A 12672-nucleotide genomic window follows, 5' to 3' on the forward strand; every position below is an offset into this window, starting at 1 on the left:
ACATACTTTCATTTAAATCTTATAGCAATTGTCTTATCTAAACTTATTATCTTCTCTAAGAAATTAAGGGATTGATTTGGAAATCCTTGAGAGCAGGCAGATCTTCCGCTCCAGTATTTCTTACTGTATGTACTACATACCATGCCGTTAACACAAGAAAAAAGTGTGTGGGAACTAACCGGCATTAGTGTTGGAAGGTATTTGGATACATACTGTTTATCGACAAACAAATACCTCCATAAGCAAACAAATTCAAGGTCCTGTGATGCCAGATCTTTACCCTCACTGTCACTATACAGATTTGGACTCCGGATTTGCATCAGCTGTATCTTAGCTGTGTGATGTCAGATAGGCCATTAGCCTTTCTTAGCTTCAACTTCCTCATTGATAAAATGAGGGTAAAATCAGGTTAAAACAGCACATGGAAGTGATTTGTAAACAGCAGTTATTCATTCATTACATAACAATCCTCCTTCCCCTTTCTTACCTACCACAAGAAAAGTGAGATCCAGAAATCCTCAAAGGTGACAAGGCGCGTAAGAAGCAGAAGCACAACAGGCAATTTAAAAATGAAATAACAAACTTCTAACATTGTGCAAGTCTTCATAAAAGCTTTTAGAGTGAATACGGTTTCTTTGTTAACAATATTCATGCAAACTTTAACTGGCTTGGATGCAGCTAAGTGTTTATTAAGCAGCTACTAAGTATAGCTCCAAATGCATAAACAGACAAGAGTTCTCATGAGCCACTATTTTATTTACACGTACACGGTTATGATTCATATAATTAATGGACAATAAAATATATTAAATATATGAGGGTGAGGCAGTCAAAGTCAGGATGAAGGAAGAGGGGAAGCAAGGGACTTACTCCTGCTGGAGAAGTGAATAGAAAAGGCTGACTTAGCACTACAGAGTTATTAAGAGTCCTTCAGAAAGATGTCAAACAAAGCATTCTGGGTGCTAAAGGACATAGAACAGAGCATGTTAAAATATTTGAAAACTCCTAAATAATTTTTGCAATTAAGCAACAGAAACCACACAATAATGTTCTATGATGAATATCTCACAATAAACAAATCTCTATATTTCTTTTTTAAAAGGCCAGCTTATTAGTAATCCACACACAAAAATAACCCAACAGCAACAACAACTCTTATGCACAGTAGCTTAAGTTACTGATACTTCCAAGTTCCTTAGAGGAAAGGTCCCAGGTTGTGTGTGTGTGTGTGTGTGTGTGTATTTAAATTTAGGTCACAAAGTTAAAAATCAAAGGCAAAACATGATAATTACAGTTGAAAAAGGAAGAAAGTAGTAATCATTTACATACATTTTAATAATCTCTATATTGTTAATTTCACATGCTAACTGTAATAAATAAGTTTATGGTTCTTAAAATTACGTAAGCACATTATCTATTATGATCAGTGAGGTGATAGATCATCTGCTATACAATTTCAATCATCCAGAACCTAAAATACGCACTTAAAAGAGTAGATCTTTTTGATCTTTCATAACAATGGGCTTCATACAACAAATCTCACCTGCACAAATGTTTTCACTCATTTCCTTTTAATGTCAGAACAGATTTCTGTTCAGAGTTAAATATTCCCCCTTCCAGTGTTTACAAGCCAGACACTGCCTGAGAAACAGAAAGTGAAAATGACTAGCCAATTTTCACTGCTCAAGAGCGGAGCGCGAGCAAGCCATCTGCACACGGTGACAAAGTACACTGAGAGCTTTACGACGTGAAGGCGGTGCTGCAGGGACGGTTATTATGTAAGGACGGCTGCAGGGACGGTTAACCTCATCATACAAGGGAGAAAATTCACACACGCTCTTCTCTGCTCACCTCCATACAGTAATCCTTCAGCGGGTGGAATGCTGTGAAAAAAAAATGCTCCTGGATGCGTTGCCAGTTCTTCTTCGCGCTCCTAAGGGTTAAAAACACGTCTGAGGAACAGAACTAGTGAATCGCCTCCGGTAAGAGTGAAAACCAGTTAGGTCTTTTAAGCAGGCACTTCGGAATTTAGAATGTGTAGAAAATCTGTGAATTTCGCCCCAAGATTTGTACACCTCTATCTTCAAGACTGAAGTCTTTTAACAGCTGATCCTAAATGCGATATTTTGAAATAAAAACTGAAAAACAGACAAAGAAATTAAACACCTCTCTCCCAGTCCTACAACAACGATTCAACAAGAATGAAAACCAGGTCTCTGCTTCCTCAAAGAGATGGTGGTCAGTGGATTAGAAAATCGCATGATAGCTACCACAGGTACACCTCACATGCCGGGGGAAAAAGAATCCTTAAAGGGAACTGTGTAAGAAATCTAGGCTGGGAGTCTTACATCCCCCTCTGGCCATAGAGGCTTTTAAATTTTTGTTCCAGGAGAAAAAATCATTACATAGGTCACTTTTTCTACTCTGAAGATTCATGGCACACAGCCAAACAGTAGCAGTGTTAAGGCAAACAGAAGTAATACAAGGGTTTACTTTCTTAACTTTAACAAGCACACACACAATACAACAAAAAACCAAAACTCTGACAAGGCTGAAAAGGCAAAAGAGGTAGGAAAAAAATGATAAAACATGGCCACCAGAAGGTTTTGGGTTAAATTCATGATCAACAAACCCCAAGCTAAAGCAGGAATTTCAAGACGCCTTCTCCGCTCCCACCAATGTGCCTTCTTCACCCCTGAGTTCCAGTCCCTCCTGTCACTGACGACCAGGCCTCAACACCAGTGGGGTAACAAACAGGAGATCTGAGATGGGAGATCAGCCCCCTCCTTACACAGCTGCTGGCTTTGCCCCTTGGCTTTCCAAAGCCTCTTCAAGGGACAACACCCCAGTACGTGTCCAAGCTCCCATCCCCGGGGTTCTGCTCTGCGCTGTGCACCCCTCCCAACTCCATCCACCACAGCAGTGTTTTATCTCTTTGATATCAAGCATGTGAGTAGGATTTTGTTTGGGGCACCAAGAAGTTCTCTTAGAAAAGAAAAAGGAGAAGCTCCCAGCTTTAGCGGGGACACTGGAGGGGTGACAAGCACATAGCTTTGAAGTCAGATCATGCTGCTTCTCAGTGGTTCTTTGACAGTAGAGGATGCTAACATTCAGCTGCACTGAAGAGAAACAGCTCAAGATAAAGACCAAGAGTTAAAAAGGCCAAAAAAAGTCAATGATGGAGCTGATGGCACTTAGAACTGTAATTAAACTGCACATCAAACAGTGAGCGGCTTAAATGCTCCCTGACCCGGGCTCTACACACCTCAGCCGGTTATATGCTTAAGACAAGCTGCTGTGGCCGGGCACCCCGACACCTCTCCACACTCTCTGCTGGACCAGGCACCCCCGACTCCTTGGCTGGGCACCCCCGACGCCTCTCCCCATGCTCTGCTGGACCAGGGACGCCTGACTCCTTGGCTGGGCACCCCCGACACCTCTCCACATGGTCTGCTGGCCAGGGGAAAGGACAAGGCCTGCTTACCCTGCTCCGTGCATGTTTTCCACTTGACTCAGACTGGATTCAATAACAGAAGTTAAAGCCGCAAGTTCTTCAATGTGTAACCCCTTACACATGCTCCAGATTTTCTTAAGAGCGACTAACGCATACAGTCGAATGCTAAAATTGTGATTGAAGCACCACTGCAGCACGATAGTAAGGGCTTGCTTCAGAATTAGTTTCTGAAAAGAAAGAATCATTCTTCATGTATAAACCAGGACCATTTGACCCTCTACTGTAGGACCAAAAACAAGGTTACAGATGGTGAAAATGCTACACAGTAATTATCTTTCACGGGCTTTGCATCATCATTCTCAGACAGGTTAGAGATACACTGGCCTGGCCCTTTCCTCAAGAAGGAAAGGATCCTCCCAGCTCCTCAGTTCTTATTTATGATGCTGCCACACATTTCCCCCACACTCCAGTACCAAGGTCAACCTGAACAAAGCACTTTCATGCTAACTGTAATATAACCCATATTTAAACAGTCTCCCTCACTTATTACCTCACCATGGGCTGAAAAAGTTAGACATATTCTTCAAGAGCTCTACTTCAGGTGAACCTGAAACTACTTCTAAGGCAAGCTATCCCATCAAAGTGCTGTTTCCCCTGGTCTTTGGTCTGAACCACCGTTTTCCCTAATGGTGACTTTGGACCCACATAACATTGATTGGTGGCAGGAAAATTAAGAAGTGGGGAGAAGAATAGTAAGATAACTTAAACTTTGCTATAGTCTTTTTTAGTGAATTCACAGATTTTTCCATCTTCACAGCCCAGAGATTTTACCCAATAATAGTCCCTAATCTGTAAAACCACACAGTTCAATAGATACTGAATGGCAAAGGAAGTGATGTGAAATAATGTGGAAGCCAGATGGAGTCAAACATCTGATAAAATATCAGGAGCTACCTTAATGTTCCTACTAAATGGCTCACCGGAAAACGCTCCTGGCTGCACCTGGCTAACAGCCCGGCAACAGTGCAGTTTTTTGTCTATCTTATTTCCCTCAACAGACTGTAAGCAAATCTCTTCCCTGCACATATTTAAAGCAGAAAGATAACACAGGACAGTATCTGATGCTAGCGTTCCTTACTCTTACCAGAAGGTGTTAGCATAAATTTTCACATGACTGCCATCTGGCTGCCAGACACTGTAACACACCATTGATTTTAAGATATTATGATGGTTTTTCAGGTTAAAATGTGTTGGGGAGACAGGTCTGGCTTAAGACTGATGAAAAAAGGTTAACCACAAATTTGACTGTGACTGTGTTAAAGACCAAGACTTTGAAAAAAGTCTAGGAAACGTATTCCCAGAATATTTTTACCTCACTTTCAAACCTACACAATATTTATTTCAGACAGTTGACTGTTGAACAACAAGGGGTCTGAACTATGCAGGTCCACTTACACATGGATTTTTTCACTAAATGCTTACTACAGTGCTACCTGATCAGCAGTTGGTTGAATCTGCAGATACAGGTGAGTAACCCTGTATTATGGTGACTGTAAAGCTGTGTGCTGATCTGCCACTGGGCAGTGGGTCAGTGCCCCTAATTCCTGTGTAGACTGAGGGTCAACTGTATTTTCCCCCAGAGTTTACAACACTGCAGTGCATTCTCTGCAGATTCAATAATACAGAATCCTGCTCTAAATCTTAGTTAGTTAGTTCAGTTGCTCAGTCATGTCCGACTCTTTGGACCCCATGGACTGCAGCACGCCAGGCTTCCCTGTACATCACCAACTCCTGGAGCTTACTTAAACTCATGTCCATTGAGTCAGTGATACCATCCAACCATCTCATCCTCTGTCATCCCCTTCTCCTCCCACCTTCAATCTTTCAAGCATCAGGGTGTTTTTCAATGAGTCAGTTCTTCGCATCAAGTGGCCAAAGTATTGCATTTTCAGCTTCAGCATCAGTCCTTCAGTGAATATTCAGGACTGATTTCCTTTAGGATGGACTGGTTGGATCTCCTTGCAGTCCAAGGGACTCTCAAGAGTCTTCTCCAACACACCACAGTTCAAAAGCATCAATTCTTTGGCACTCAGCTTTCTTTATAGTTCAACTGTCACATCCATACATGACCACTGGAAAAACCGTAACTTTCACTAGACAAACCTTTGTGGGCAAAGTAATGTCTCTGCTTTTTAACGTGCTGTCTAGGTTGGTCATAGCTTTTCTTCCAAGGAGCAAGAGTCTTTAATTTCATGGCAGCAGTCACCATCTACAGTGATTTTAGAGCCCAAACAATAAAGTCTCTCACTGTTTGCATTGTTTCCCCATCTATTTGCCATGAAGTGGTGGGACCGGATGTCATGATCTTAGTTTTCTGAATGTTGAGCTGTAAGCCAGCTTTCAATCTTCCTGGCAGGCTTCCCTGAATTTTTCACAGTTGCCACAGTGATGAACCGGAATTAGCTGGGATCTCTACTTATCTAGGGAAGATGCTCTAAACCTGAGAAAGATGGAAGAGCTGGCCTTCACACTTTGAGTAATGACAGCATTTCATATAAACCTTCAAGAACACAATGGCTTGTAAATACTCTGACCATAAGTTTCTTTGTACAAGCATGTGTTAAGTAACTCCACTGGCTAAAGAACAGTTACATATAATGAGGGAAGTCTTATTTAAATAATTTTACACAAATGCTTATATAAAATTAAGAACCCTATCATTACAAGCTGCCCATTAACATGTGCTGAGGCAGACCTCAGTGTGTGTGTGCCTGTGGGCGACACCTTAGTATGCCTCTGTGTCAAAGCGCATCTGTCATTAGTGGGAGGGTGGAAGCAGAGAAGCTGCAAAACACACAAGGAATACGCCACATGCAAAAAGTTCATACAGATATATAAATTCTATTCTGATGGTCAAGCCTGAGCTCTTCTTATAGACAATCGATACTCACCTTTTCCAGGATGGTTTCAGTAATGACGTCCAAGTGTGACAAAACTGATAAAAATGTACAAATGCTTGTTTTAAGGTTTTCTTCACCCTGAAAATACATCAGATACACCAAACCGTCATTCACAGCTGCAGTGAACCCACGTCCCTCAAGGCACCAGGATGGATGCCATGGGGTTGGTGATGAGAGGCCAGCTCCTCTCTGATGCAGCCACAGCTTAGAGGGGGAACAGACGAGCACAAGCAAATAAAGGACAGGAATGACCTAAAGCCAAATGCCCACAGCGCAACCCTCAGCAGACACAAGGGCACCAGACACTCCACCAAGCGTTAAGCAAGGGCGGAGGTGAGGGTGAGCTCTGCAGAGTCGGAAGGGTGGGGTGTGGCATGGGAAGCAGGAAGGAAAGGGAACAAGTGTAAATGAAGACGACAAACAAAGACACAGGCAAACGGGAGGCAAAGGTCCCCAAGCGGAGGGGGGGCAGCAAAGGTGAAACACGGGACTGTGCAGGCGCTTTAAAAAGTCACGAGGAAAAACTGCTTGTAAAAGTGTTAACCCCGAATTTGGAAACCTTCTCGGTAAGTGATTTGGAATTACACATTATTTTTAAGAAAAACTGATGAACGCCAGGTAGACTGCAGACTATAGACACTACAGTTCAGAAACTGCTCCAAGAGGAACATTTGATGATTAATAATCCCTTTATGTAACAAGTAGTTACTGAATGTCTTCCATGGACCAGTAACTGTTGCAGAAAGAGGGGAAAAGGAAAATAGGTAAGATTCTTGCCTTCATGGAGATTAGAGTCTTATGGGGAAGAAAGATAAAATCCAATCAAACAATAAATTAAAATTCCCATTATAACAAGAACTATTTCTGTGCTTCAAAAACCCACACTAAGGAGATCCAAAGTACCCAGGGAGATGGCTTCCTTTAAGAAAAGACACAAAGCACATGTGAACTTCAATCTGGAAAACTTTGCTATGCAGGCAGAGATGAAAAAGAAGACCATTTCAGGCTGGAGCATGGTAAAACAGCCTGGTGATGAGGAGGAAAGGTACTCAGGTGATGAGAGGGCTACTCAGTCTCCTAGGGGTCCCCAGTGAAACAAGCTTCCCCACACTCATGCCCTAACCCAGACCCTCCCCAGGCTGGGGGCTTGGTCATGCATCTGCTCTGGGCTGATGAGCCATCAGAAAGCAGGATGTGATCAGAGGCCGGGGGAGCGTGAGAACACCGAGACGCATCCTCCAGAAATGCTCATTCTTGGAACCTTGTGCACCAGAGAGAGGTCTGGCCTCCCAGCCGGAGACATGCTGAGAGAGCGGTGCCTGGCACCTCGGCTGGCCCCACGACTGCGGCCGAAGTGAAAACACATGGGGGAAGAAGCCGTTTGCAGTCCCCAGCCCAACAGACACCACATGCAGAATCACCCAGCCTGGCATAACCAGGAAAAACAGTCGATAGGTGGTTACAGGAGAGGAATGAGCAGCTCAGCATCATTACCAACAGGGGATGAGAAATCATTTGGTTAAGGAGAGACTGTGTATAGAAGGCAGACTCATCGTTCTTATCTCTAAGATCAAACAAAGACACTGCTCGGTAAATAAAAATATAGAAGGCACCTATTTCCCACATGTTTTAATAACAGAAGCCTTTTCCATCTTTGTTTCATTGGAATAGAAAAACTCTCAAATAAAAATTATGCTCTACTCAAGATAAATGCCAGAGCTTTCTGTCTCCTAAATTAATTCAAATCCTGCGAACACAATTTAGGATGTCAGTATATTAGGGGCAGGGCAACGGAAAAAATCTATAAAGTGAAGCAATCTCCCAACATAGGCCAAATCTTTTTTCATTTAAAAAACATGAAAACAATTCCTCTACTTACATAAGAAAAGCAGTTCCAGAACTTCGGAAGAAATTGAGGGAATTTATGAAGAATCAGTATAATAATCCATTCTATAAAATATTTTATGGATGCCTGATTATTGATGAAGCCAGCCTGGAAAATCTTGTCAATAATCTTATTCAAGAAATTCTGAGAAAAATAAAGTTGACAAATTAAACTGTTATCATTATTAATTTTAAAATTTGAGCTATAATTAACATATAACAAGGGGAAGGTTTACAGAATGTTGATGCAATGCATTTATTTACCACAGTATGACTATCTGCTAATGGTCATTAGCAGACCATTAGCTAATGCCTCTATCATGTCACATAATAATTTCTTTTTTTGTGATGGGAACAATTCAAATCTAGTGTCTTATCAACTTGGAAATGGCTATTAATATTTTTTTTGGCCATGCTGCGTGGGTTGTGGGATCTCAGTTTCCTGAACAGGGATTAAATCCAGGCCACAGTAGTGAAAATCTGAAGTCCTAACCATTGTGAATGGCTATTAATTTTAATTAAGAAACAGTCACTATTAAAAAAAAAAAAACACAGCTTAAAGTTTTATTGTGGCATAAATATATGTTAAAATATTATAATAAAATACTAATGGAAGAATATATTAAGTGGGACCATTTAAATCAGTTTCCAATTTACTTCCATGACACCTAACTGTCTTAATATTCTATTTAAAAACTTCTGAATAACTTTAAGAACTGAAATACCTATTTTAAGCAGCTTACTTTCTCAGTTTTAAAGAAGCATATAACAGGTTCCATATGAAAACATTATGCTTAGAGGTACAAATATACTTAACGTTATACCTGATCAAATTTGGGGAAAAGTACAAGCAGAATCTGCCAAATTCGGTTTTTCACTCTGTGTTGTTGAGAGTTGACATAGTATCGAGTTCTTGATTTGGACACCAGTTCATCCTGGGAGGGAGGGAGGGAGGGAGGGATCAATGTTAAACTATCCACTGAATCTGTAATGAAAACAAAATCAATGACAACTTCAAGTTTAAAAGGTATAAACTGGGCATAGGAGCCTATTATTTGAAAGGTAGAAGGATAAAAAAGACACTTTCTTATGACACTTTTTATTTTTTCTTATGATATTTTTTAAAGTTTCCTTTCAAAACAATGTATTTACCCACTTTTGTTTTTTTTAAACTTCTTTTAAAATTAGAAAAGGAACCATACACCTGTGCTTAATCTGAAAAGTACTTGGAAATGTCCTTCTCTCTCCTCGTGCCCAGTTAGGGGAGGTGGGGGGTCACGTGGGCGAGAAGAGCCTGAGATGTTAGCCACACACTGAAAGCGAAAGCGTTAGTTGCTTAGTCGTGTCTGACTCTTTGCGACCCCGTGGACTGTAGCCCGCCAGGCTCTTCTGTCCGTGGGGTCCTCCAGGCCCTTTGACTACGTACGTCTGGAAAAATGGGACCTGCACTGTGACGCAAACAGCACTAAGACAGGAGTAAATGAACAGGTGAGGGCAACACCGGACACGGGAGAAGCGCAGCAGCGAGCCCTTCTGCGCCATCAGAGCCCTCTCCTGCTTTAATGGTCCGTTTTGCCTAAACCCAGTCAAATGCTACGTTTCCTTTTGCTATGTCACTGCCAGTGCTTTAAGTAAGTTAAAATACTTAAAGGTAAAACAAAGCATATTTACTTTATCCAATAGCTTGATTGCAAGATCTTCCATAAACAACTTATGAGACATATTTGAGCCATCTAATAAACACAGGAATTTGACAGCACAAATTCTCACATAATGGTCTTCTCTTTTGGTACTAAAATATATAAAATGATAGATGATGTTAATACATCTTCAAAATTTAAAAAAAAAAAACATGTAAGATGTTAGTTTTGAAATATCAAAACTTTAAGTAGCTTCATATTTAATGACAATTTAGGATAAACATTTAGGATAAATGTAAATTTAGGATAGACAGTGGAAGATAAACAAAATGCATTAACAGGAGTGCCTGTACAAAAAGTCTGAAAGAACCCAAATTTACCCAGACTTCTGGTAAAACAATGCACACACTGATACTGGGTCAATAATATCTTGTCTGTGGACAAAAGAGATCGCAGCTCATGACACGGCTCCTGGAGGACCACAGACACCTCCTGCCCAGAGGCCAGAATGCACATCAGCATCATGCTGTTCTCACTGTGTGCTATGAATGCACGTCTCTAAGTGAACGGCAAACTCAGGAAGCACTGTGTGCTGAGCAGCCCAGCATTTTCAGTATCCAAATGTGGAAAGATAAACTCACTGAAATTCTTAGTGAGCATTTCCAAGTCCATTAAAACTGTTATAATGTGAACAAGTGTTATTTTAAATTAACTATGCCTGTCTAGTAGAAATCAAAATATTTTGGAACCATCAACTGAAAAATTTTACTTATTGTTATACTAAGGCAGCCAAGAAAACAAAAAATTAATTAAGACAATGAGCAATGACAAATGTATATATTTAATGAAGAGTGGCAGACGGTTTAAAACACAGGTATGACTCTCAGAATAATTAACACGTTTGGTAACTAGACACAATTATCATTTATTGTCCTAAACTCTAAACTCATGACAATACTATTTATAAACACCTACACACACACAGTTTTGAAAATTACATGAGAAAATAAAAACTTTTTAAAAACCTCAATGATTTCAGCGTTAGATCATTGGTTTATCCCAGACATCAAAAGTTTAGAGTCTATTTCAACTAGTTTTATTTTTGCGTGAGCATAGGGACTGTTAAATAGTGATTTTTAACCAAAAAAGAATAAACTTGTGCTCTGATGATCAATCTTCCACCCAGAGAAAGAAGGGAATAGGGATTGTATGCTTCCCATAGTTATTTTCTTATTTATGCTGGACTTCTGCACTAATTTTTAAGTTTATCAAATTTCAGTAAACAGTGACAGATCTGAAGAAAATATATTAGTAAGGGAATATAATTTCTAACAATTGTGAAGGCTCATGCAATATCTTACACAGAATATCTCTCATATGTTACATTTTGAATATTCCAATTATAGCAAGATGGGAAGACCCACCACACTTACTTTTCAATAACAACATTTGCTGCGCACTCATGTCCAAGATTTTCTATGAACGTCTGTACATCCTGAATAAGTCTTTCCATAAAAAACATGCAACAAAGAACAAGTTTTAGAGGAAAAAAATTAAAGTCCCAAATAAAAAGTTAAGTAATATTTTTCTAATTGAAAATCTTAATATAAAGGCACTGCTGCTGCGGCTAAGTCGCTTCAGTCGTGTCTGCCTCTGTGCGACCTCATAGACGGCAGCCTGCCAGGCTCCCTCGTCCCTGGGATTCTCCAGGCAAGAACACTGGAGTGGGTTGCCATTTTCTTCTCCAATGCATGAAAGTGAAAAGTGAAAGTGAAGTCGCTCAGTCGTGTCCGACTCTTAGCGACCCTATGGACTGCAGCCCACCAGGCTTATCCATCCATGAGACTTTCCAGGCAAGAGTACTGGAGTGGGGTGCCACTGCCTTCTCCGCTAATATAAAGGCACAATTCTACCCAAATAGATACTTAATATAAAAAATTATGAGAGGCTGCAATAATGGCACCTTTTACCTTTGATCACGCCGAAACATGGTTCCAAATATACATGCCTCAAGGACAAGTTCACTGTAATTTTTAGCAATTGATAAAGACACATTTGAAGCAGAAACTACCCAAGATCTGCAGCAATAACTTATCAGTATATTGAAGACTCCAGTTTTTATAGCAGACATTTCAATTATCCTGTACATAACCTGGAATAAAATACAATAGTTACTTTATCATTTGATCAATCAAGTTTTTTTTTTTTAATCTGTGTTGCCAAAACTTGTTACTTGAATGGCTTCAAATGATAGTTTCAACATAATCATAGTCTAAAAAATTAAAAACTTTATCGTTTGAAAGATGAAAACCAATCACAGAATTCTAATTTTTCATTTCTTAATACTAAAAGTAAGTGTTATTGATACTGATTTCACCCAGAACTTTCCCAGAGGAACAACTGTCCAAAGTAAATAGAATGAAAGGCAGAAGAAACACCTCACCCTTGACATGTTCAGTTTTCTTTACACTTGCCAAGGCTTCCCTGTCCCCAAAGCAAAAGAAGCCACCATCTCTGAGTGTGCACTGTGTGGCAGGAAAGGACAGAGGCGGCACAGTGACGGCAGGGCAATATACAGACTTATTTCCCATCGGCCCCTCTGGATCGGGAGTGTATGTGCATCCCGGGCACGATGCAGTCCCATTGCCTCGTGTCCCCTCCTGTGCATCAGTGATTGTAAACACAGATGGCTCCAGAAACCAGAAAGACCTTTCAATAAGGTTATATTCAAAAA

The 12672-nt window shown here is 40.5% G+C and overlaps 1 protein-coding gene across 5 annotated transcripts in view; it reads right to left on the reverse strand.

Annotated features, from left to right (window-relative positions):
• TARBP1 (TAR (HIV-1) RNA binding protein 1) overlaps positions 1-12672 on the reverse strand; it is a 65477-nt gene that overhangs the window by 6811 nt on the left and 45994 nt on the right. For 2 of the 5 annotated variants that reach the window (XM_061404850.1, XM_061404851.1), the window contains exons 18-25: positions 11909-12090; positions 11372-11443; positions 9970-10090; positions 9123-9233; positions 8294-8443; positions 6406-6492; positions 3485-3681; positions 1852-1933 (exon numbers count right to left, since the gene is read on the reverse strand). In XM_061404850.1, the coding sequence (XP_061260834.1) occupies positions 1852-1933; positions 3485-3681; positions 6406-6492; positions 8294-8443; positions 9123-9233; positions 9970-10090; positions 11372-11443; positions 11909-12090 (1002 nt within the window). Of the gene's footprint in view, positions 1-735; positions 1642-1851; positions 1934-3484; positions 3682-6405; positions 6493-8293; positions 8444-9122; positions 9234-9969; positions 10091-11371; positions 11444-11908; positions 12091-12672 lie in introns of those variants that run through there. The other 3 variants (XR_009734187.1, XR_009734188.1, XM_061404852.1) reach the window with 3 other exon arrangements.

This window comes from Bos javanicus, chromosome 28 (genome assembly GCF_032452875.1).
Source record: "Bos javanicus breed banteng chromosome 28, ARS-OSU_banteng_1.0, whole genome shotgun sequence".
Taxonomy (NCBI): Eukaryota; Metazoa; Chordata; class Mammalia; order Artiodactyla; family Bovidae; genus Bos; species Bos javanicus.